We start from the raw sequence: 26450 nt of genomic DNA, 5'->3' as shown, positions 1-26450 counted from the left end.
TTAAACTGGATGGCAGTGTATTGTTTCTAAGTTTCTCTGTTGGGGTTATGTACTGGCTTAATGCCCCTAATAGCAGAAGTATGCTACTTGCCTTCCCTTTTCTATGTATGTGTTATCACGTTTTCCCTCACCTGTTTTTTACTCGATATGTGTTTTTTAAATGAAATAAAAGTATTAAAAAAAACAAACTGGTGGCAGACTTAGAATCATACAGCTGGAAAGCACCTCCAGGGCCATCAAGTTCAACACCCTGCACAATGCAGGAAATTCACAAATGCCTTCCCCCATGCCCCCAGCGACACTGGCTCCTCACCCAGAAGATGGAAGGGAGAGAAACCCACCTCTCCAGGATCCCTGGCAAAACTGACCTGGAGAAAAATTGCTGCCTGATGCCAAAGTGGTGAACAGCATTTTCCTGGGCATGTAAGAAAGGGCCATGAGAACTAAGCACTGTTGTAACCCTGCCTGCTCTCCTTCTCATGATCTGACTTCTCATGATCTGACAGCATTGCTGGCCATTTCAACTGGCTGTCAGATGGCCATCTACCCTCTGCTTGAAAACCTCCAAAGCAGGAAAGCCCACCACCTCATTAGGAAGTCTGTTCCACTGAGGAATCACCGTAACTGCCAGGAAGTTCTTCCTAATGATTAACTGAACTCTTGGTTCAATTTCAACTTGTTGGTTCTGGTTCTGAACTTCCCTTTTACTAGAGGGAGAATCCTAAAGGGAGGGGAGCTGGAAGAAACTTAAGGTGCACCATCTCATCCAAGTCCTCTCCCCCTGCCCCACTTTAGCCCACAGGCTGAAGGAAAGCAAACAGAAGCCAGTGTTCCTTTGGCAGAATGTAGGGGTTTGAAGGGGAAATAAGGTTTTACAACTGAAAATAGAGGTAGAGAAGCACTTCCGTCTTCTTCCTTCCCTTCCCTGAATTTGTGAGGTGCATATACATGCTAGCGGCTCTCTTATAGCTGCTGATAGGGACATATTTCAAAATAAACTTTGAATGGAAATTTGTATTCCTTTGAACAAATCCTCATTATGAAAGATGGCTCATTCCTTTGACTAGGATCCAGAATCTTATAGAAAAGGAATTGGGTGTGCCCAGTGTTAACATCTGACCTCCCCCCTCTCCCTGCTGTATTAAAAACTGAAACTGAAACATCCCTTGATTTCCTAAGAAGTTTGCTATAGGGTGAAGGGACAGCTGTTTAAAGGCTCCTTAGGTTCACAGAACTAGTTTCATGATTCTTTGGATCCAACTCAGAGTTGCATAAACTCTGGAGCTGAATCTAATGATGTCTTCACCTATGCTGTGCCAGGTAATGTTTGTATGTGGTTGTGCAGATGTACTAAAAAGTCTTTTTTATTCCAGGAATAACAGCATCAAAGAAAGACCGTTGAAAGCAAAAGCCTGGCAAATATGCTCCCTAAAGATTTCTTTCCCAAGCAGGGGTGTTAGTTCATCAGATATGTAATACTATATTACGAGTCACTCTTTGTTTTACTAACCAAAAATAAGCATTATGCTAGACCTTCTGTTCTATCTAAAACAAACTACAATTATTAAAAGCACAGCAGAGTACATTCTTTATTATTTAATTTTAGCTGAAATGCTATTAAGACGGCCAATGGTACCTGACAGAATGCCAAACAAAAAAATTTAAAGCATCATTTGAGTTTCAAATTCTAGAATAAGTGATGGGAAGGGAATAGAATCCTCAGAGGGAACCTACAAAGAACTCACTACCCCTCCCTTCCTTTTTCACTGTTAACCACAGTATAGCATTAAATCTGCACCAAGGTTCATGTAAACCATTGTTATTTTTAACCAGAATTTGCAAGGCTGCTTCATACTCAGTTTTAAAGCCAACCAGTTATTGTTAGCATCAGAGGTTAAGCTAGGAAGCAAAGGAAGGAGGAAATTTATGAACAGAGGAAAGGAAAATTGGCAAAATGTTCCCAGTCTTGGAATGATAGGTAAAAGATTTGATAAATACTACATCTGTACTCAGCAGCAGTTGCAAACGTGCTGAACAAGGCTGATGCTTCTGAAAAGTGGTAGAATTTAAGTAAAAGCTTTGCATCTCTTACAAGTATTCCAAAATCTAGCAATTAGTATATTGCACTAGCATATGAAAATGCAAAAAAATCTAACAGCAGCAGAACATGGTGCTTATATTGTTGAACTATATGGTCCAGATTGCCTTGAACAGACAGATTATAAATTGATGCTTAATCCTGAAGTGGTACATAATTTCCTTCCTCTTTTAAAACTGAAGTTTAAAAGCAAATCACAGAGAATATGGTTACATCCAACAACAGATGACTCAACTAGCACCTGAGAATTTTTTGTACTCCTGTGTATGGTTTGCTGAACTTCCCGTTTCAATAAAATACCAAACAAGTTGTGCTTCCTTTACAAATAAGCTCTTACATCAAGCCCAGTTCCTACAATTTCAGTTTTTGTCAGCATTCCAACATTTTACTTGGCAAATGTAGAAACAGTCTAATTAAAGAGCGCAGAAAAACAAGCATCATTCATCACAGACACAGCAAACATCTGAAAGTAAGCTAGTTAATTCCTTTATTGCCTTTAAAGATTCTGATAGGAAGGACTTTTGCTGTTTGTATGGTGAAGGAGGACAGAGATACTCCCAAGTATATAGTGAAACCATTATTTCGATACTGATACAGCATCCTAAGTATATATAGAATTTCATCCAGAATGCTTCCACAACTAGTTTGCAATTCAGTTTTCATCAATTTTCTCTACAGAGCCATGGGTAACACAGAAAGAAGGGGGTCAAGAGAAGCCTACATTAAGACTTTTTAAGCAAACTCTAACAATTTGAGTAAACAAAGTAAAACTGAACTGTTTGCATGGAGTAAAATACCTATAATCTCTTTGTTTAGCTGTTGTTTCAAATTGCAGTTGGCTTAGATTCCATCTAGAATTTCTGAAGGCACAAGGGGAGGGGCAATTTGCCCTGTTCATCAAAAATTTGTCCCCCACTCAGTGAAAATTTAAGAGGACCCAAGCTTTTATCTTTTAGGGTAATGGAAAAAGAATCAATTTGTTGAAAATAATAAAATAAAAGTTAACTCTAAATATAATTGCTTCAACACACAACCTTGTAGAGATGAGACATTTTGGCATTTCTTAGGGGTAACCAGGTGACTGCATTAGGAACAACAAGCTCTTTGTTGCAGCTTTTTCACTCTTCCTACATCAATACATTGCTTGGCTGGGTAGCTGCTATTGTCAGCTAGCTTTATAGACAGATACACCTGAAAACATAAAACTAGGAAGCATGTGTAAAATATCTGTGTTTTGAAATATACTTGGGTGTAACTATCTAATGTTCCATTCAGGAACAGTTCTGTTAGTTTAAACCTGTGATTTTTCTGCAGCAAAATGATAACACTGAAGGGAACAATCCCAAATGACAATTGGTTATTATGAAAACAACAATCAGATTATTTTCATTTGCATTAATGCTCTTCTCAAGTACTTTCCTTCAGATGGTATGGATACTTCTACCTGATCCAGTTATCTGTTTCAAGTGCAAGAACTCCAGTTTGTACGTGGAGTTTCTCTGCTTGTAATGGCTTACCATTCAAGTCAAGAGGGGTAACTGATGAATATCTTTTGTGCCCTGTGGCATTCAGAGGAGGAAGTATGCTTAGATCACATACAGGAAACTGAGCTAGCAAAACACTGCCAGATGTAGGAATGTAGCCATGCTAATAAGAAAGCAGGAGAGAAATGGAGAATTGCTTCAGATGGGAAGACACATGAAAAGTCTCAAGCAAGTGAAAGTGAGCAGCTAGTGTTCCAAATCACACATGCTCCCCCTTTTGTGCAGGCATCTCACTAATCACAAGGGGGGAAACCCCCCCAAAACTTACCGTTATCTATTGCGACTGATACCTACCACGAGAATATTTTGCTGGGGTTTGAATCTAGGACCTTTTGCACGGTAAGCAGATGATCTACCACTGAGCCAATGGTCCAGTGGTGGTGGTGACCATGTAACTGGGCTTGGTCCAAAGATGGGAGCCACCATGCAACAAGGCATGCACAACTCAGTCAGATTTTCCCCAGGGACAAGCTACCAGTTGGAGGGAAGCAGGGAAAATACAATGGGGCAGATGAGCATAAGTTGGTTGCCTGTTGGGAAGGACAGAAGGAGGCAGGGAAAGAGGAAGGGGTATAGAAACTGCCAGGAAAGGGAAGTGGAAATAGCGGGGAGGGGGGGATACAAGTGAAAATGAGATGCCCTTGACAAGTCCTTGTAGGGTCCCCGCTGGTTTTAATACTGTATTAGGCATACTTAAACCAGATTTTGTAGAATTCATATAATGTGAAAAGACATATGTATCAGCCAGGAATAACTCTAGTACTCCTCCTACTCAAAGATTATTCAGGCATGCAAAATACAACTGATGCAATCCCACCCACATAATTTACTTTTTGGTTGCTAATTAATGTTTTGCTGTTTAATATAAAAATAATTATTTTTCTTAGGTTTTTGTCCAAACTCTGTCCCTCTAAGACTTGTAGATACATATATTTTATTTTATTTATTTTTATTTGATTTGATTTATATCCCGCCCTCTCCGCCGGAGCAGGCTCAGGGCGGCTCACAAACAATAAAATGAAAACAATCAATTTAAAACAATCTGGTGCTGATATCATATGTAGTTGTTTGGCTTCCATGGCTTCAGTATTCTTACATTTTGAACATATGAAGCTGCCTTATACTGAATCAGACACTAGGTCCATCTAAGTCAGTATTGTCTTCTCAGACTGGCAGCGGCTCTCCAGGGTCTCAAGCTGAGGTTTTTCACACCTATTTGCCTGGACCCTTTTTTGGAGATGCCAGGGATTGAACCTGGGACCTTCTGCTTCCCAAGCAGATGCTCTACCACTGAGCCACCATCCCTCCCCATTTTCTCTCACAATGACAGCAACTCTAGATCAGTTAAAGGCTAACCGGAAGAGTGTGGTTTTACAGGCCTCGTGGAACTGGGCGAGATCAGTGGATATAGTCAGTGGATTTGCAAACACTAATCATGTTTCATGTGCATTTCCAAAGTAAATACAAATAATAAAGCTATTAAACACAAAGCAGAATCCCCTTAACAATCCAGTTTATTTGCATGACATGCAAAGCAGATTTATGATTATTTTTTATTGCCTGGATACACTGTACTAAATGAATGATAAGCAAAAGCCAATACAGATTCCTAAACAGCTGCAGTGCTGGTAAGTTGCGATTTTTTCCTCTTCTAAGATTTAAGACAACTACAAATAGTCAGAGCTGAAGATCTGTTTCTCCAGCTGTTCTGTCTAAAGCTGCAGTAAATTATGGAATATAGGCTGAGGATGCCAACACAGTACTGTGTTAAGCCTGAAGTGTCACACATTCCTTTATATTACAAGGAGTTTTTTCCACATACTTTTATTGGAACTTAGATACTATAAGTGGAAGGGTGCCTGTAGAGAAGGATTTTTCCCATCTTCTCCTTCTCTCAAAGCACCCCAGCAGCCATAAAAAGCTGGTACTGGCAGTTGAGGAACTCTTGTGAACAAAATGTCACAAGGCAGAGGGAGGGAAACTGGGCAAAATTTCCCCTTCCTTTTGTGCACATTTTTTTTTGAGATTTTTCTACTAGTGGAAGAAGGATACAATTTTATCCAATTCCCCCTCATAACTGTAGCTTCCCACTTCTCATGACATTTTGTCCAAAAGTCTTCTTCAGGTCCCAGCTTTTCAGGAACCACAGAGCAGTTGGGAAAAGATCCGCTCAACTCAGCCATTCTTTAAAGTAATCTTTGTGTAAGCCCATACAAATGTGGAATCACTACTGAAACAATCCAATATCAAAAGCAGGTACAATTTGCCATGTTTTCTATAGCTCCAGGAAGTCCACTGAAGTCTCTTTTAAAACATTCACGGGTTTGCATACTTGCATTGATTCTATTTCTTCTGGATTTTCAACTGAAATAAACCCCCTAGCAAAGATCTCCTGTCTCAGTAAAATAAGTTTCACTTCCAAGTAAATGGACACAAGCTGTAAGAGAGGTTCTGAGACATGATGCTCCTTACCATTTTAACATAAAAATGCTGCTGCCAAAATAACTGATATAGTGAGCTTGGCCAAAACCCCCCAGGTCTTGGAAAAACAAAAGCAAGCGATAAGAATAAGCAGTATTATAAAACAAAAAATTATGCATATTCATCCCAAAGGAACATTTTATTAACCGATGGTGTTCTAGCATTATGGTTAGGTTGGGATAAACCCAAGCATGTCTGTCCATTAATCAAATACATTACCAGATGATAATCCGCAGATCAAACATTGCAGACAAGCTCTCACACAATCTCAAAGACAATATCCAAGAATCTCCATGGATGAGAAGGAAATCGTTGCAGATATTTGTTTGTTTTCATTTATATTCTGCTCTTCTCACTGGGACTCAAGGTGGTTTACAAGCACAATACAACTATTCAGTCTATAAGCCAATTACGAATTATGATAACATTTGAATGACAACAGTATTTGACTCTAACCAAACGTTGCTAGCAAAGCAAAGGTATTCTGTCAATCAGCAAGCAGACTACACAAGATTTTAAAAATTCAATTAATTGTAGTTTGCCTTTCTCCCCAATGGGTTCTCAAAGCAGCTTAAAGAATTAGCCTCTCCAGTCATCTCTGTCAATGGTTATTATTCCAGTCTAGAAAGGTAGGAAGCAGCTTTTTCTATCTGTCTTGAAGAATACAAGGATTCCAGACAATTAGTACTTTGGCTTCCTTGGTTAAATTAACTTTCCTGGCAATTGTTGCCTTGTGTTCATTAGGTTTTATGACCTTGTGTTGCATTATGCAGCATTAGTTTTATGTTTTTAGGAACAAAGAGTATTTTATGATTCAAAAACTTTATTAGAAAACTTTATTTTAATACCAACATTAAAAGGCAGTTAGTAAATCTGTAATGCTTCTTGTTTCCTCCGTCTTAGATCATCACTGACCATGTGGAATCTAGTGGAACCATTTTAATGAATTGAACTCAAGTTCTCACATCGTAACTGGCCACAAAACATTCTAATTCTCAGCATTCAATGGAAACACCACTAATTAATATTTATATTCCTCCAATGAATCATACTGAGGATGACTTTCCTAAGACAAATACACATTCAAGCTGGAATGAAACAGAGAAAGCCAACATATCATTTGGACTGTTTGGGAAAGTTTTTGTAGCTTTCCTTTCCAGCACATAAAAGAACTCATGTGCCAATGTCCCATTGCCCTTTCCATCAGTAACAGTATTAAACATTATTTCAAATAGACAAAAAGAGAGAGCAAGAAAGAGCACAAAAACTTTGCCAGGAATCATACGCCCATCTCAAAAACGGCTGCATTTCCACTGGGTCAAATACCATGACATTTCCTGCTGTGACCTCTTTGGTACATTCCAGCAACCCTGTGGTGTTAACCCAAACTGTCTTTGCTAAATATATCCTTTATTGTTGCCATACTGTGTTCCAAACAGAACTGTACACAGATAATAACCTTAATAAGTTTGACTCTTCTTTCACAAGCATAAAATGTGGTCTCCTTTTCTGCAAGTATGATGGACCACATTTTCATGAAAATGAATGGACGGAATATTCACTGGCAAGTGAATAGATAGTATTCTGCATATATATTCTGAATTACAAGACTGCCTGTTAGTGTAGTTTCTCCTACCAAGCCACCCAAGCAATTATTTAGGGTGGCACAAGAAGAGGTTTGCCCTCATGTTTCCCAGACCATCTGCTCTTATGTTTCATCTTTTGAATGAGAGCCATAGTGTTCAATGTCCCTCCCAAATCTTCTTTGACCAATCCCCATCCTGCTTTCAATAGTGGGCATTCAGAGTAGATCTCCCAAAACTCTCATTACATTTAGTTTAGGATCCATTTAGGTTGTCAGCAATCTTATTGGACAAATGCCATAGCGCTGTGAGCCACGGAAAGGTCAGTTCTCTTGGAAAACACTGCAAACAGCTTACAATGTGACCTTATATCACTTCAAAGGCTACAAAGTGTTGTATTGGTTAGGAGCAGCGACTCTAATTTGGAGAACTGGGTTTGATTCTCCTCTCATTCACACAAAGCCTACTAGCTGCCCTTGGGCCAATCATGGTTAGTTCACTCAGAACTCTCTCAGACCTACCTATCTCACAAGGTGCCTGTTGTGGGGAGGGGAAGGGAAGGCTGCTTTAAGATTTCTTAAGGTAGACAAAAGTGGGGTACAAAAGCCCCCCTTCAAAAATGTTTCGAAGCCACTGGCATAGGTTTAGATTGGGAAATGACATCTATACCACATGCAATTTTAAAAAATCTTGAATATAAAATATTTCAAAGCATGAGAAGGATCCAGTCAGCTTTAGGTAATTTGAACTTCTGAAAGTATGACCTTTAGGCTAAACATGCTGTAATTCTGGATTGCTGAGCTGTAGCACTGTGAGAATCTTTCTTGGTGCTCTGAAGTCTAGTACTATTGAGGAGAATTCCCAGTTGTTTGCCCCCATGCACATAAGAATTCCTCAGACCCCTTCCCCTAAACTTTGGGGTTTTTGCAGAGTATTAACCGTATTTGTGGGGTTAGTGATATAAGAACACTTTCAGTAGCCATCAGAACTGAAGATTTGTATTTTCTAATTTCTCTTCCCTCTTCATGGAATTAAGCTGCTAGGTGTAATCCAAACCTTGCATCTGAGAGGGCTTTTCATGGAATTTATAAGGGAAATGCTCTGCTTATACAGGGTTTCCACTGCACATGGAGGTTGTCCCATTACTCCTATAAAAAGCTAACACTGCTTTTGAATAAGCTTCATGATCTGATGTGTCATTTTGGATTTGGCCACTGTTGCTTGATGTTAGTATGGCAAGAACTACACCATATGAAACTTTTCCTTTTGTTTAATATCTCCGATGTTGAGATTTTGGATAGAAATTGTATGGATAGAAGTATGTTTTTTGAAAGTGTTTTAAAAACATCTAAAGCATTTTTCAGCAAGTGAGCCTTTCAGAGGTTTTTCTCCTCCTCAAGAGCTCTTCTGTTTAAAGCTAGCATTTGTGAGGCAATGGGTATAAATACATAGGTTACCTCAACTTTTGAGTCACACGACTCATTAAAAACTGATGTCAGAGAGAATGAAAAGGAAGTACGAAATCATGTAAGAGGAACAAAACAATGATTTTAGATGCTTATGGCAATAGTAAGGTAATTAGTTCCTGACATCTGTTTCCCTTGCATAAAGCAAATGTTAACCCCTTAACACAAGCAGGAACATTCATAGAAAAACTTTGTGGATTCTAATCCACTTTGGTGATGTGCTGCTGATAATGAACAAAATTTATCACAAACTAGAGTTTCCCTCTCTTAACAGAGTGATTTCTCTTTCCCAATAAATTATCAGGTTTAGTCTTGCATTCGAGCCTCTATAAAAAAGATGGACTATGGATGCAGCCTAAAAGGCACTAAGCCTTAACATCTCAAGTTCTGATGAAAGTAAATTAATATTTTCTCTTCCCTCTTTTGCTTTATCCTCTCTGTGTGACACTCTTGTAGACTATGCATTTTTAAGGGCAGCGATTTGTCTTTTTTCTGCTATTCTGTAAAGTGCAGTGCACCAGGGTGGGTTGGCCATTTATTAGAATGGGAGAAATCCTGGCAGGCTGTTGCTATAAGCCATGGCCACGCTCACAGTGGTGCTAGTGAAGAAGGATACAGGTGGCATAGGGTGAAGCTGGAAGTCACAGTGTACAGTGTACTCTTCTGGCCAACACCTGGGCTCATGCTTTTGCAGGAGATATTCTGGATGACTTCCATAGGCAATGTAAAATGATCTTTTCTAAACAGGCCTTTCATGGCATTGAATAGTGGATTAAATGTTAAATTTAAATATTTTTGTTTGCAATGTTTCATTCCTTGCATTAACTAGGGTTGTAAGCCACTTTGAGTTGCTGTGTACAGCAAGAGAAGTGGGATAAAATGCGCTCTCTCTCTCCCTGCCCCCCATCTTCTTCTAAGAATCTAGGATACAATAATTAAAATAAACACATACAATCTCAACTTCTAATTACAGTAAAGAAACATATTCAGTGTGAAAGGCTTTTCAGCTCACCATTCTCTCCACAAATCTCTCTCTATGCTTTTAGTCGATTTCATTTTTCATTTCATTTCATTTTATTTTATTTATATCCCGCCCTACCCCACCGAGGCGGGCTCAGGGCGGCTTACAACACAGAAGTTCTAACAATAGAATTTAAGAATTAAAATACATAATAATTTACATAATTAAAACAACTAAAATATCAAACGATCAATGTCAGTGTGCTATTTTACAATCTTCCTTCAGAATATTTCAATGTATTTGTGACTGTTAACCATTGCTCCGCCTTTCTTATTGTGGTATTCATTTATTTCTGCTTTTATTTTTTTATTCTAAAAATGTTATCTTGTATAAACCCCTACATTTTAAAGAAAAATCATATGCCAAGTTGTGACTATGTTAATTAGCCTTTTAATACCACTTTTAATGTATTATATACCATGTCGTTAGCTGGTGTTGAACAATGTTTAATGCAATTTTTACTGAGAGTTTGCAGTACAAAGATACATTCAAGAAGCAGTCTTTCGCTCCTCCTGAAGAGCTTTTCCCAGAAGAGGACAATAAGATGCAGCACTTGATGAAGCACAGGTGCTGCAGCTATTGGAGAAACTGGCAACACCTACATAGAAGTGTATGTCTATTCTGTGATCACATATGATGACGGCATGGAACATTTTCTTTGTAGCTTATACCTTATGATTCTCACTCTATCCTTTTGGACAGGTTGTTCTAAACTAGTATTGTTTGCTATCTTCTAACTCATGGACATTTGTATGTCAGTTATATAGCAGCTCTTTTTGCAGTGCTAGCTAAAATTTTTTGGCAAATTCTGGTGCAGGAGGGGCTCCACTGAACATTTCTGGGAGGAGAATTTTACAAATGTGGCTTTAAAACAGATCTGATTAAAATTAAGCAGTACAGAGTATTAAAGGTATTTGTCTGGTTCAGATCAGATTCCTTTTTCCACTTGAGATATTGTTTTATACACTTATAATTAACCTGTTCCTAATGTAAAACATTTCCTTCCTAAATTGCAATAATCTGTAAAATAAACAAGGGCTAAAATACTATTATACTAGTAAAGCCAGTAATTATAGTAGTAGAAACAGCTTGATGTAGTGGTTAAAAGTGGTGGCCTCTACTCTGGGGGTTTGATTCCCCAGTACTCCACATGAAGCCTGCTGAGTGATCCTGGGCCACTCATTCACTCAGAACTCTCTTAGCCACAACTTCCTCATAGGGTGCCTATTGGGGGGGAGGGTGGAGACAAGGGAAGGTGATTGTAAGCCACTTTGAGACTCCTCAGGGCACAGAAAAGTGGGTATAAAAACCTCCTCTTCTTCCTCTTCAAAATAATTAAACCAACCACAATCTGGCTAATTTAAAGAGGTATTGAAAGCAATCATGGAAAGCTGTAAACAGGAAAGAGGAAAAAAAAGACAAAAAGAGAAAGCTGTAGAAGAATGTTCCCTAGCAGTCAACCATCTATTCTGAGATTTCCTTACGAAGAGAAGAGACTGAAATAGACTAGGGCATGTCAGGTATAAAGTCTGGAAATCCCCCAAAACAGATAGTCGTAAGACAAGGAGAAAAGGTTTTTGATAGAGAGCCCAAGAGACCTACTGAGTAACACAGGCATGGAGAAGCCGCCTCTTCAAACAGGGAAGAAAAAGCATGATTCAGCTCATCAGAACAACGGGTAATGCTAAGAGATATGGACCAACCAACATCCTGACAACATGCCTGAGCAGATTGCAGAAACATTTTTGGGCAACAAGGAAGGTATTGAAAGGAAAATAAGCATCTGCTTCAGTCTTACCTCACTCTTAGGAAAAATGAAATGCAGAGGAAGGTGCTGTGATAAGAACAAAGCAAGATGGCAAAGAATCAGCACTCAACAATGACAGAGACACAACAGGTTAGGTGGTCATTTATACAAGTGTTCTTTCCTTTCACTGACCCCAATATCCCATTAAACATGACCATACTGTAACCTATTGCCCAAGAAAGCACTACAGGACAATTATAGCAAAAATTAAACACCTTATAAGTAGCCGTCACCATTGTTAAAGACAGCAAACACTGAAGGATTAGAGAATCAAATGTGGATCTTCAGTATGAATTCAGTAATTCAGACTCTTTAAGACCTTTATCATTTTATATGTTGTTGCCAGGCTTGCACTTCCACATATGGGGAAAAAAATACTGAAAAAGTCCGGCAGTGTGAATTCTGCTTTTCAGACCTTAGAGCAGGGTGCCAAACATAAAGCCCAGAGACCTATCAGGCCCCTGAACAACTGGCTGTCATCTGCTTCTTTGTCCCTCTCTCTTGCTTCCTTCTGCAGCACAGCTTGTTTTGCAAGGCTTGCTCAGTCACACAGGAACTACAGAGCAAAATCTCTGGGGAGAGAGAGAGCTGGCTTTGCGAGGCTCTCCCAATCATACAGAAGAGCTATTGAACCAAGAAAAGATGCAAAGAAAGCACCTTTAAGACCAACAAGTGCTACCGTTTTAAGCATGTTTTAATTTTTAAGTGGTTGTTTGTGTCCTTTAAAAAATTTATATCACTGCTACCTAATCTTTAATAGGTACACACATGGCCCAGCCCAACAAGGTCTCATTTATGTCAGATCTAGCCCTCATAACAAATGAGTTTGACACCCCTGCCTTAGAACCTCAGCAAGGACAATCATTTCTAGAGGTTAAGAGTTTACAGATAGCATGGTTCTCCACATCTTCCCATACTAGTGATAGTTTAGTTGGTGCTGCAGTGTTTGAACATTCTCTAAATTCTCCAATATTACAGGGATAGGATCACAAGGGATCACAAGTTCCTAACTGATTCAATACATTGGATTGCCTGTGCCAAGTACAAGTGGCCTGGAACTGATCTTGCCTCATCTCATGCCATCAAGATAACTTTTACTTTTTCCTTCAATTTATTTTGCTCTGGACTCTAATAAGTTACAACAGTGTGTGATTAGTATGAAGCTCCCTTATACAAAGAGTGCATCCATGCTACACTAAATAATGCATTTTGCAACTGGATTTTTACTGTGTAAGAATAGCAAAAATCCAATTGCAAAATGCATTATTTAGTGTAGTATGAATGCACCCAAAGTCAGACCATTGGCCTATCATAGTCAGTATCGTGTACTCTGACTGGAAACAACTGTTCAGGTTCTCAAGTATAGAATGGGGCGTTGCAGACAGACTGCTGCTGTACGCCAGAAATACTCCAGGGCACTTCAGCACACTACAGTGTCTTTCTGGCATCCTCACTCCCTTGCTGCTAGGCCAGTATGCTATTTCTGTTAGTCAGGGTGTCGAAAAAAGCCTTACATTGATGTCTGAAAAGCAGGTTACAGGATTGTCCAAGAACGCCTTCTATCAACCTTTCTTAGACTAAGTAGGCCATCTACACCTTTTGTAACCTCAAAGTTGGACTACTGTAATGTGCTGTGTACTGGGCTGCTCTTGAAAACAACCCAGAAACTTTGGTTGGTTCAAAACACTGCAGCCTGATTATTGTCAGGGCATATTTTGCTCGCCTTAAAACAGCTACCTTGGCTACCACTTTCTTTCCAAGAAAAATTCAAGCTGCCAGTTATGTTTAAAGCCCTATACATCTAAAATAATGTTTCTTCCCATATAAACACATGTGCCAACTCCAGTTCTCAGGTTGACATCTACGGGCAGCCCCCCACATAGGATAGCTTATACCTTTTCCATTTTTGCTCCCGCTCTATGGAAGAAGCTTCCTAAGGATGGCATCTTCAGAAATTTTTAGGCGGCACTGAAAGGCCATTTTATTTTCCAGGACTTTTTCATGTAGAAGGAGCTATGGTTCAGTGGTAGACATCTGGTTGGCATGCAGAAGGTCGCAGGTTTAATCCCTGACATCTCCAGTTAAAAGGATCAGGTAGTAGCTGATATGAAAGACTTCTGCCTGAGACCCTGGAGAACTGCTGACAGTCTGAGTGGACTGACTTTGATTGACCAATAGTCGAATTGAGTATGGCAGCTTCATGTATGTAATGGAATATAATTGCAAGTATCGCTTGAGGGGAGAGACGTTACATGAGTGTTTTAGTCTGCTTCTTTCAAATTATAATGATTTTATTTATGATTTGTAAGCGGCCTGGAGCCACAAGGAAAAATGGGACATATATTTTGATTAATTAGTTACTTAGCTAGTTAGTAGTATGGCCAGTGCAACACTGAAGTGAGGTGGGAATTTTGGGTGGTAGATTGTGGAAGGTGGCAACCTCTTGCTCACCCCTCTCCCCCTCTCCTAGTAGTACCTCATGCTCCTCCTTTTATTTTTGCCAGGCAACTTTTAACAAAGTTGCAGCGAATTATCCTGTATTTCAAGACCTCCTGGGAATGAAGAGGGAAGGAAGGAGCATTATCTGCTCCTTCTCCTAGGTGGTGAGGATGACAGTGGCGGCAAGGAGCAGTGTTGGTCTCAGCTAAATACCCCTTGTTGACCTGAAATTGAGGGTTTGATGGTATAATGAAAAAAATATATACAGCATGAATATGTGTCTTAACGATGGTTTACTTACACAATCAATGACCCCTAAAGTCAATGGAGTTCTATATATTTAATGCAAAAAGAGTAAAGAGTACAACATATAACCACACAAAAGATTTTCAAATATTTCATGCTGTCAGCTGAGACAATAAGCAATGACTCCACACCCTCTTTTTTGTCTGTTGTTGAATAGCAAGAGGACCAGCAGTCTTGAGGGCAAGGTCCTAGTAAGCCACTATCCAGTTGGCAACTCTTAGGGAAGGTCAGATGGGATGAAAAGAGATGGAAACAATGTCGTAGTGAGAACTGGGGTTTTGGTAATGGTGCCATCCAAGAGCAATCAATTCTATGTATCAGAGCGAATGTAAATATCCCAGACTTAATTGTACTTCACTAATATGGGAATTTTTCTGGACATAAAAGCAGGATAGAAAAGTCAAACAGATCACTATAATCAACAACAGTCCTATAAGAATGAAGGTCAGTGGAAATCAATGGGATCGCTTTGCAAGGAAATAAGCTGGGATCTACATCCAAGACCTTTTGCATTGCTTTACATTTTTTGCCAGATGTTTATGCAATCCCCACCCCCATGCCCCAACTTTTCGGCTGCAAAGATCTCACAAGTGCCTCTGTATCTGCCCATCAAACAGAAGCTGTGCAGCTGGAAGAAAGAAAGTAATGCCAGTGGGATCTAGGCATCCTTTTAAAAGCATTGAAGTAATATACTGAGCAGAATTCTTTTTTTTTTTTAAGCACTGCTGGAGTGAGGAAGGGAAATTGTTTTCCAGGAAAGGAAATCGCCTGAAGAGCCAGTTTGGTATAGTGGTTAAGTGCACGGACTCTTATCTGGGAGAATCAGGTTTGATTCCCCACTCCTTCACTTGCACTTGCTGAGATGGTCTTGGGTCAGCCATAGCTTTCATAGAAGCTGTCCTGGAAAGAGCAGCTGCTGTAAAAGCACTCTCAGCCCCATCTACCTCACAGGGTGTTTGTTGTGTGTGTGTGTGTGGGGGGGGGGGAGGGGAGGTAGAGGAGATTGTGACCGCTCTGAGACTCTGAAATCCAAAATCATCTTCTGAAGCATATCTGGCAGAAAAGTTTTCTGTATTTAGTTTTGATAAACTGTATCTTTCACCACTTTTTATAAGGTGAGTCACGTTGAGTGAACACTTTTTTTTAAAAAATGGGAAACATCTAATTTTATTTTAAATACACCAAGTTGGTATTTGCTATTTCATGTCAAAGAGTGAATGATCAATCAAAAACAAGCAGGAAATCACAGTATGAAAACAACTGTTCCATTTGAAGCATATGGTTCAAGATGAAGATACAGATAGCATGAAATACTTTAATTCTCTTTAATTCCTATCTTTTTAAAGTATCAAAAAATGCAAAAGCATGATAAATGAATTAGTTTTGTTGACTTTAATGTATCTGATAATCTCACCACTACTAACAACATTTCAGCAACTACACACTCCAACTGAAAAAGACAGACTTGTTTCTACATCTTGCAATCAATTGTATTTGGCAGTGTTTAAACTTCTCTTTCACAATTCCAGCACAGTTGTTAAAAGGCTGCTGCTTTTGAGCCTCAGGGTCCAATAGGCAGGCCCTCCCCACACTTTAATATTAAGCGCTGCTGGAAGTCTGCAGCCTTTGAAGGAGATCTGTACTTGTGGGGTAACTGGTGGCAGAGTAGCAGGAACAGGGAAAGGAGGTTAGACCACCTCAGGCTCTGACCTATTTGGCTATACGGGGGTGATTTGTCTCACTGTCCCCATATAACTGCTTTCCCAGCCTTTACATTTTATATTCCCAGCCTAATGACCAGGAACAAATCAACTGTGCAGAACAAGAAAAACAATGGAGGGCTCACTCTGCGCCACAAACCAACTCTTGTCCAGCAACATCACAAACATCTCTAGCCTGTCCAACTTGCTGCACTTCTGCCACTTTTATTTATTTAGGACATTTTATCTCACCTTTATCTCACTGCAAATACTCAAGGTAGCTTGGAATGTTAAAAATATCAGCAAAATCCATCTAAAATTTGCTAAAATAATCCAGTCTCCCCCAGTGGAAACCATAATAATAACATAATTAATATTAAAAACTCACCTAAGAATTTGGCTGGGTACCAAAACACTAGTAACGATAGTATGAGGAGCATCTCCTCAGGGAAGGAGTTCTAATTCTGGATGCCACCAAAGTGAAGGCCCTTTCACCAGTAGCCCCTTGCTTGACTTTAGAAGGTGGGGGCACTGGGAGAAATGCCTCAGAAAATCCCAATTCCCAGGCAAATTTAAAGTGCAATCCTGTGCAGAATTACTCTAGTGTAAACCTGCTGCTTTCAATAAGTGGAATAACTCTAGGATTGCTCTGTTAGTTTCTTACACCCCATCTAGTCTCTTACTAATTCCATATCTATTTGACATCCAGAAGTGCACCAGGATTAAATGAAAAGGACATGGTATTCTGTGATGAACTATGGGCTTAGAAACTAATGTATTCATTTGTAATTTCCCCCCATTTTTCCAAGTTCTTGGCCCCTGATGCCTTCCGAGACCCTTAGGGCAACTTGTTTTGCATTTGGACTCCTTAATAGGGGCCATATTACTAATGGAGAATTTCTTTATATGATGAAGAGGGACTAGTACTTTTTTTCTGCCTAAAGCTCCCAGGAGAAATTCAGGACTCAGGATTGGCCCTTGCCCATTTTGGAGTAAAATCTGTAACCAATCCTGAGGAAATGGGTGGGAGACCTGAGGAAGGAAACTTATAAAACCTTTTCTCCCAAGAGCACAGTGTGCATTTCTTGGAGCTGTTCAACGAGCTGGTTGCTGTGGGTAGCAAAAGTACCTTCACACAAGGAAATGTGAGTCTGTTGACTGAATCCAGTCCAGGGTCTGGACAGGTGAACTAGAGACAAGTTCAACATAATTGTGCTAAGCACTTTACTATTATTTTCTTGCCTGGTTTCCTTTTGTTCCGCTATCCCAGGGAGATACTTGCTCTGACCAAAGGCCATTTGTTTTAAGTTCTAAGCTATTAATAACCACTTGCACTTTGCTATTTTTTTAAAAATACATAACATCCAATTTTTTAAAAACTTTACCAGGGATTTCACACCTGAGCCTCAAGTTATACCTGTAGGCAGCAATCTTTTATAAGGAGGCATTGCCAGGGAGTTAGAAAGAAAAGGGAGGTAACCTTGTTCCTTTCCAGGCTTTAGAGAAATAACAGAACTAGATTGGTAGCAGCAGGTACCTAGTCTGCTCTCAGGAGGCAGGTGCAATTAAGGATGAGAAAGTACAGATCTGTCTGCTGTCTGGGAAGGGATGCCTCAGTCTGATGCCATCCCCCAAACTCCACACTTCTGTGGCATTTACTGAAGACACCTCCTTTCTTTTCCCCAAGAGTTATATGAAAATGTTGAATTGTTTAAGTGGCAATGCAAAACACTTGCACAATCTTCAGTACAGCAGCAGAACCTTTGGAGTACAGTGCCTCTAATTCCTCACTCAGTGATAGACATGTAAAAAAAAAGTTCTGTGACACACCCACATGGTTCTTCTTTCAGCACTTTTGCCCACACTACATATGGGCAAGGTACATCAACCTGGACTGATCACATTCCTTAAAGTTTACAGTCCAACCCAGTGTGTTTGTACAGAAGACACAAATAGGGTATCTTAAGGAAAAGGCTGATCCAGCTTTTCAACGAACATTCTTCCACTCTTTGTTGCGTACTGTTACTGTTTCAAGATATAAGCTATCTTAAATGTGAAGGAATGGACTTGCATCCTTCTTGGATCTCAGGAGACCAGAAAACCTTGTGACCATCTCAGATCTCTGCCCAATAATGACACCCCCTTTCCCTTATTCCAGGGCTTTTCAAAATTCCCACTGATTATATTCATTGCCACCAGACAATCTGACAGCACTTTTTACAGATTTGTATAGCACTCTGGATCTGCATTGCTCTGCCAAGCTACTGCATCTCCCACTTTGCTCATCCTAGCGAGTGAATGGACAATAAATTGCACTTTTACATGTGAACAAATGCAGTCCTCCTACCTTACACTTAGTACTCATCCTAAATGGTATTTAATTAGGATAGGATGTTAATTCATGAAGCTGCAGCATTTAAGAGTCCATCATTACCTTAGTTCTCAGTGTTGGGACTCCCTATTGTTTCTCACCACATAGATAAGATGGAGTCCCTAGGTAAAGACTTAGCCCTTCATGTTCGTGCCCATTCAAACAAGATGGAATAGACCCTCTTTCTGTTGTGATACAAATACTCTTCCCAAGCCACTCATTTTAGAATAATTCAAGTCCACCCTCCACCCTCCTCTGGGGTAATTCTCACTCTTCCTGATAAAGAGGAAGGAAAAAAAACCTCATCTAGCTATATGGCAGTCTTTGTCTCCAGGTGTGAGATGGTTAATCTTTTGCTCTTCCTTTGGTCAGACCTATTTGCATTTGTAACCACTGAAGTATTTTTTTGGGGGGGGGGAAGGGGGGAGGAAAAAGATGAATCACTGTCAGCCTTGCTAGTATTTGGATGGGAGACCTCCAAGGAATACCAGGGATGTGATGTGGAGGCAATGGCAAACCACCATGCCTTGAAAACCCTATGGGGTTACCATAAGTCAGCTGTGACTTAACAGCACTTTCCACTACCACAAGTTCTAAGAGCAATGAGAAAGGGTGCTGACAACTTGAGATAACGAGGTGATGAATGGGGGTGGGAATGGCAGGAAGGTGCACCTGGGCTCAAAGTGAGCAAGTTGGGGGTTTGGGATCCCCCCCCCCCAAGTCTCACGGGTCCACACTTTAATATCATAATGCTCAAGTCCCAATGTGTATAATTTAAGATCCTTTGATAAAAAGCTGCTTCAGACTGAACAGGCTTGCTTCATTTTGTAAACTTTAGTTACATTGAAAAGTGACTGTGCATGAAGGCAGAAAACACTGACCAATTCGAGTGTTCTTAAAGCACACACTTAAGGACATTGGCAATAAAATTTGTGTGTGGATTAAAAACCATGCTGCCCAGGGTTACAGTGAGGAGGGAAACCAGGTAAAAGTGTTTCCCCCCTTTGGTCAGAGAGGTTTCCAACAATGTAAAATAACAGAAACTTGTCTGAAGAAGTATGCATGAATATGAAAGCTTACATTCTGAATAAAACTTTGTTGGTCTTAAAGATGCTACTTGACTCCTACTTTGTTCTACTGTTTCAGACCAACACGGCTACCCAACACGGCTGTATCTACCAAACAGCTCCCAGGAATCTCTTTCAAAATTTCTGTTGAAGTTCTTGCTCAAGTTTCCCCCCCAACAGACTTATAATTTCAGAACTCACTTTTATGATAAGTGCCAGTTTGGTGTGAGAGCCAGTTTGGTGTAGTGGTTAAGTGTGCGGACTCTTATCTGGGAGAACCGCGTTTGATTCCCCATTCCTCCACTTGCACCTGCTGGAATGGCCAGTTTGGTGTAGTGGTTAAGTGTGTGGACTCTTAACTGGGAGAACTGAGTTTGATTCCCCACTTCTCCACTTGCACCTGTTGGAATGGCTTTGGGTCAGCCATGGCTCTGGCAGAGGTTCTCTTTGAAAGGGCAGCTGCTGTGAGAGTCCTCTCAGCCCCATCCACCTCACAGGGTGTCTGTTGTGGGGGAGGAAGGTAAAGGAGATTGTGAGCTGCTCTGAGACTCTGAGATTCAGAGTGGAGGGTGGGATATAAATCCAACATCATTATCATCATCATCATCATCATCATCATCATCATCATCATCATCATCATCATCATCATCATCATCATCTTATTCTTCTATAGCATACACAGTAGGTCTTTCTTGCTCTGAGCATTTGCCTCATGCGGTTTCCATAAATATAGTGCATATTAGAGTAATCACTCTGGCATGTGGAAATATGGAGAAACAAACTAGTCCTCCTGCAGGGAAAAAAAATGATTTTCTTTAAGAGTAAGACCAGTCATGAAATATCTGAAAGATAACCATGGGCTAAAGAAATGGCTGAAGCTCCCCTCCCCCATTATTTGCATCTTTTTCATCCCTGACCTTGATTCCATTTTCACCTTCCCAAGAAAACCCCAGTGGGAGAGACCCTGACTCTCTTGAATCCCCATCCCATCTCCCACTTAGGCGAGGGCAAGGATGCAGCCATATAATATCATTGCATCTCTTTATAAATCAGTTCTCAGCATTCAGTATCTTGGTCATACTCAGCATAGCATGAATAAAATGCTAAGAACTGGTTATTACATATTTTCTCCTGAAAGACCATCAGGGCTTTACTTTGTAATAACTGAATATTCACATGGTTTGTTCTACAGGATCTATAGCTGAGATATAAATGTACGTATGAAGTGCAGACTTTCTTTGTCTGATGGGAAACAGAACTTGCAGAAAATACTAAATAAATCACACACATAGTTGGCTTAAAATTAAGCTGAAAGGGGCTTTTCTCACCTCAGCAGGAAGGAAAAGAATTTGTGACTATACTTTTAAAATTATTCAAAGTAACAACTAAGTACTCAGCAAAACATTAGAAAGTCTTAAAATGAAATTTTCAAGGACTAAGTATTGAACTGTCTTGGAGAGTTCTAACTCAGAAGATACGTAGAAAATTCACAGAAGTCCTGTAATTGATCCATTTTTCCTAGAGAGGTTTCCTGAATCAACAACATGCTCTGATTTCTGTGCTTCCTTGAATGGACCCCCCTCTAGAGGAAGACAATGGATAAACCAGGAGGGAGGAGTATTTAGCTACACATGCTAAACTCCTCTTATCAACACATCTGAAGGACAGTGATTAATTCAGATAGCAAAGCACTACGCTGCTCTCTAAAAAAAAACCCCTCTAAAACAAAGCATGAAAGCTGGATATGGGACACAGCTCTCTCGGCAGTTGAGACAGATCTGCTGCATGTGACAGTCTGCTGCACAGCTGAAAAGAAGATAACCACTCTTGCTACTTCAGAGACGCAGCCCGAACTCTTTGGCCAGACCTACACATCACAGAGGGGCACTGATTGTTACACAATACTGCATAGATATCCTGAGTTCTTCAGCAACATTCAAGGGCTGACAGTTGCTGATTTGCAAGAGTCAAAATGTGGCTACCTATTTATTCTGTTCTGAGCTGCAGTCTTGTTCTAGCTTCAGGATACAACTCCTTTCAGAAAAGCATAGAAGCTCTAGGCAAGAAGCAGTACCAAGTCCAGCATGGATCATGCAGCTATACTTTTCTTCTGCCCGAGATGGACAATTGCCGATCTTCTTCTACCACCTATGTTCCTAATGCTGTGCAGAGGGATGCACCCCTAGATTACGACGACTCTACACAGAAGCTGCAGCTGCTGGAAAATATCCTAGAAAATAACACCCAGTGGCTGATGAAGGTAAAAAAATGATACAATTTCTACTCTAAACATATGCTTGTGTTTTATAATAAACTGTAGGGATTGTGTTTGTGAGCAATTTCCTGAGTTAAGTTTACCCAAACAAGTTTGTGGAGAATGACATGCTGTTTACAGCCATGTGGAAAATCCAGTGTGAGGGTCCTCCTGAACCAAACATATTAATTCTTTGATGTTTTGTTTACCCCCCACCCCAATATTCTGCAAAAGATATCCAAGTGGTTTTTACAGGGAGCAGCAGTGAAGAGTTCATTTCAACCAGTTATTAATCTTTCAGAACACTACATGGATGCATGTGTACATACGACTCTTAAGTTGTACAGGGTTTCATATATGATATTGTGGTCTAGACAGAGGGCTTTCAGTGGAATCCAGCTGCAGCTTTTTTTTTTAGAGCTGAAGACTACAGTGTTGAAAAACAATTCTACAAAATTAGCAAGGAACATAAAGTGTACATAATGTGTAAAAGGAATATCCCCACCCTTTTTGTTGAAGACTGAGAGTATACAGGTTACAGGGACTAACTGTGGCTTCTCATGGCATGTACATGTGGTTAAAAATATGTATCTTTATCACAATATACTCCATAAATATACGTGTGAAAAAAGACAGTTCAGGGACAGGATTCCAGAATAAATTTTGTGGAATGCAAACTTTACTGTAAACAACATTTACATTATTTTCTAACCAACTTGTTCTTAGATGAGTAACTCTTTAGGATTGCAATAACTTAAATATAGGGGGAAATGGTAGAACAAATATTATGTTGTGTGTGAAAGAGCATCATAAGGGTTTCAAAAAACCTCAATACAAAATTTTCTCAAACTCCTTATACAGTTTATGAAAAATTACACACAGTGAAACAAGTTTGGGAACAAGCAGACTTCACAGAAAATCTGAAAAAATAGGCCATTTCCTGAAGTACTGAACAGTATAATTATGCCAGTTTAATTAACTCTACCAGCAATAGCTGAATAGAATTGCCTGGTAATCCTGCAATTGTCACATGATACAGTATCTGTGTTCTAAGTCAGTAAGATGAACATGGGGAATCCTCAGCATGCTTATTCAGAAGTAAATCCTATGTTTAGTTCCATGGGACATTCCTAAATAAGTGTTTTTAGGGCTGCTATTTTAAATTGTAATCCTACAAACACTTCCTAGGACTAAATCCCATAAAATTAAATGAATGTTCCTTCTGAACAGGCCTGTTTAGGACTGAGCACTCACAGGCTCGCATTTAATATTCAATATATTCTTTCTCAGAGGCTAAAGATACTATAGATAGCATCACAGAAATGGTGGATTTTAAATTAATAATCCATTGAACATTTATGCACATTCAGCAGACTACAGATTTCTCACTGGAACTTGATTCTCTCACAGGTATGAAGGAACCCCATCTCTATAAAGGTAAAGTTAGTCCCCTGTGCAAGCACCAGTCGTTTTCGACTCTGGGGTGATGTTGCTTTCACAATGTTTTCATGGCAGACTTTTTTACGGGGTGGTTTGCCATTGCCTTCCCCAGTCATCTACACTTTCCGCTCAGCAAGCTGGGTACTCATTTTACCGACCTCAAAAGGATGGAAAGCTGAGTCAGCCTTGAGCCGGCAACCTGAACCCAGCTTCCGCTGGGATCAAACTCAGGTCATGAGTAGAGAGCTCAGACTGCAGTACTGCAGCTTTACCACTCTGCACCACATCTCTATGCATCCTGTTAAAATAGCTGATCATTTGCATGTGTGAAAGTGTCGATGAGCAATGTTCGGGAAGCTATGAGGATATATTTAATAATCTGCATTTAATAATCTAAAAGCAGCCTTCCTCGTGTTTATTTACAAGATTTTAATCTATACTGAAGCATGTTTTGTGCTATACCCACTATTTTTTTATATTAGGGGGGGGGGAAGTTTTACACCCAAGGCTTATATTCATTATCTTGCTATCCCACAGTTCAATACCAGTGCTAGCCTGCATACAAAATATACAAAAAACTGCACCAATGAAGCAATTGTTTGAATTGCTTTTTAAAATATCTAACTAAAAGATATGAGGATTTTGGAGCACCTGCCAGATAAATGAATTTCCTAGTTGAGTAATAATGAACTTCCTGCTTCATAATTAAGGAATTTAATTAATGAATTGTCATAATGAATTTCCTGGTTAAGTGATTAAAATAATTTGTAAATGGGTTCAGTTCTCCTTTCCTTCTGTCTACTATGGGAAATTCACTACAACATAGAAGACTAGCCAATTTCGCATGCTAATTTAGAATCAGGTATATACTTTTGGAAAGGACACTTTCTCATTTTATCCACTGATCTTTCTGTGAAATGACATAATTTAGAGCAATCATTTCTTTAACATCCTGAGGTTAACCTGCTCAAAATAATTTTTCCAGTGATACCTGGTAAATCAAAGCAACTCTGAAGAGAAAAAAATCTAAACCAGAAGGGTGTCATTCATTTTTTTTAAAGTATCTTATTTATTATCCAAGGCAAATTGCCATACATAATATTTGGATGCCCAAACACCACTCTGTAGCCCAAATCAGTTAAATCAAATGCCTTCAGCAACTCCCAAATTAAGATAATAAAACTGTTATGGGGAATCATAAAAAAAAAATGATTTGTCTTTGTCCTTTGAAAATAAACCTATCATTTTCATGTTAGGAAAAAAATACACTTATTTTTGAAGGGTGTCACTGATACAACTTTAAAACATCATGTAATCCTTCCAAGAACAAGTTATTCAAAAAAGCTTTGTCCAAAATGTATGCTACATCCTTAAACCATTTTACACGTCCCTCCTTTAATCAATCATCAAAAGGAAATGAATGAACAACGAACTACCTCACTGGAAGAGTTAGCAAACCCCTGTGTCTGCTGCACCATCAAAATAGGAAGTGGGAAGGTGTCAAAGTTCCCTTGCTTTCCAGAAATTTACAGAGAATCAAGGCTAGCGTTTCATTAGTTCCTAAAGAACCAGAGTCACCACTAATGCCCTTACCAGTAATGCGAGTTACTATTATTAGCACAGCCTCTAATCTCCCAGCATCGTTTTAAATTTCAGTATGACTGCAGACTAACCACAATTAATAAGGACAATTTAATATACCAAACAACAGCTCAGTTTAATGCACTGTGTCCCAGCAAATCATGTTTCTGGGAAAAATGATGTGTAGACTGCATCTAAATTTCAAGTCTACATTCTTCTTTTAAACTGCCATTGGTCCTCAACATTTCTATTTCCACATTAATCTATATTTGTTTTCTATCATTTTGCAGAAGAAAACAGAGCCAGCTGGACTTCAAGGCTGAATGATAAATAGCTGCACAGTTTAATTAATTTTTAAAATAGTAGCAACAATGTAGTTTCATTTCCGAGCACCATCAGAAACAACTATTACTGCTTTTTGCATACACAGCTCCAGAAAAGAAAGTTAAGAAACAAAACCCCTAGAGCTTTACATTTGTAATCCCTAATTCATTTCATGAGCTGTTTGCAGGAGGTGCAGGGTATAAATCAGTGGAAACAAACCAACAGGTGACATCATTAATTTGACTCATGATCAGTTCATAGAACCAGCCTGACAGATAAAGTAGAATGCTCCAGTGACTATGTAATGATTTTGTTACATTTTTGTACTACCATACATGAAATCTGTTACCTGCTCTCTAAAGTGGCATGAAGCTGTAAAGATGACTGAACTACATTGCATTTGTTCTGTCTGGAGAATTTTTCCATTGTAATAGGGCTACTATAGAGATCTCCACTAAATATCGAGAATTATAACATGGCCTAGGAATAGGAAAATTTGAAATACAGCTGCATGCACATCACACACAAACATACTTCAGTTTGGAAAACCAGTCTCTTGTTCTCCATGCTTTGCATTGCCACTCAGTTGTGTGTCCAGCAGCATGTGCTGTTTCTTTTTCATCCCTATATATCCATTTAATTCCTGATCTTTCTTCCCTGTGCCTATGACATATGTCTATCTTTGCTCTTTGCACAGGACTCTCTCCACACATGAATGTTTTCCAGTTTTCTTCTTCCAAACCCACCAGCAGCACTCTGTTCCAAACATTTAACAGAATTTTTGTGCCGCATCAGTGAAACAAGGCACATGGTTCATTGAAGGATGAGTCCACCAGCCCATGTTAGTCATTTCACATAGCCTACCAAGAAAAACAGGCAGACATATTGTCTTAAATATTGTCTGAGAAAGAATATAGGGATCCACAGTGGGATGGATGGTTTGCCTGAATGAAAGGGATCCTTCAGTC

The 26450-nt window shown here is 39.5% G+C and overlaps 2 protein-coding genes across 2 annotated transcripts in view; one reads left to right on the top strand and one right to left on the bottom strand.

Moving 5' to 3' along the window:
- MCPH1 (microcephalin 1) overlaps positions 1 to 26450 on the bottom strand; it is a 147538-nt gene that overhangs the window by 26654 nt on the left and 94434 nt on the right. The window lies entirely within an intron of this gene.
- ANGPT2 (angiopoietin 2) overlaps positions 21528 to 26450 on the top strand; it is a 55450-nt gene continuing 50527 nt past the window's right edge. Inside the window, exon 1 of the mRNA XM_060234957.1 lies at positions 21528 to 22143. Coding sequence (XP_060090940.1) covers positions 21856 to 22143 — 288 coding nt within the window. The 5' untranslated portion in view covers positions 21528 to 21855. The remainder of the gene's footprint in view (positions 22144 to 26450) is intronic.

This window comes from Heteronotia binoei, chromosome 1 (assembly GCF_032191835.1).
Source record: "Heteronotia binoei isolate CCM8104 ecotype False Entrance Well chromosome 1, APGP_CSIRO_Hbin_v1, whole genome shotgun sequence".
Lineage (NCBI taxonomy): Eukaryota > Metazoa > Chordata > Lepidosauria > Squamata > Gekkonidae > Heteronotia > Heteronotia binoei.
This window is presented reverse-complemented; position numbering and strand designations above follow the sequence as displayed.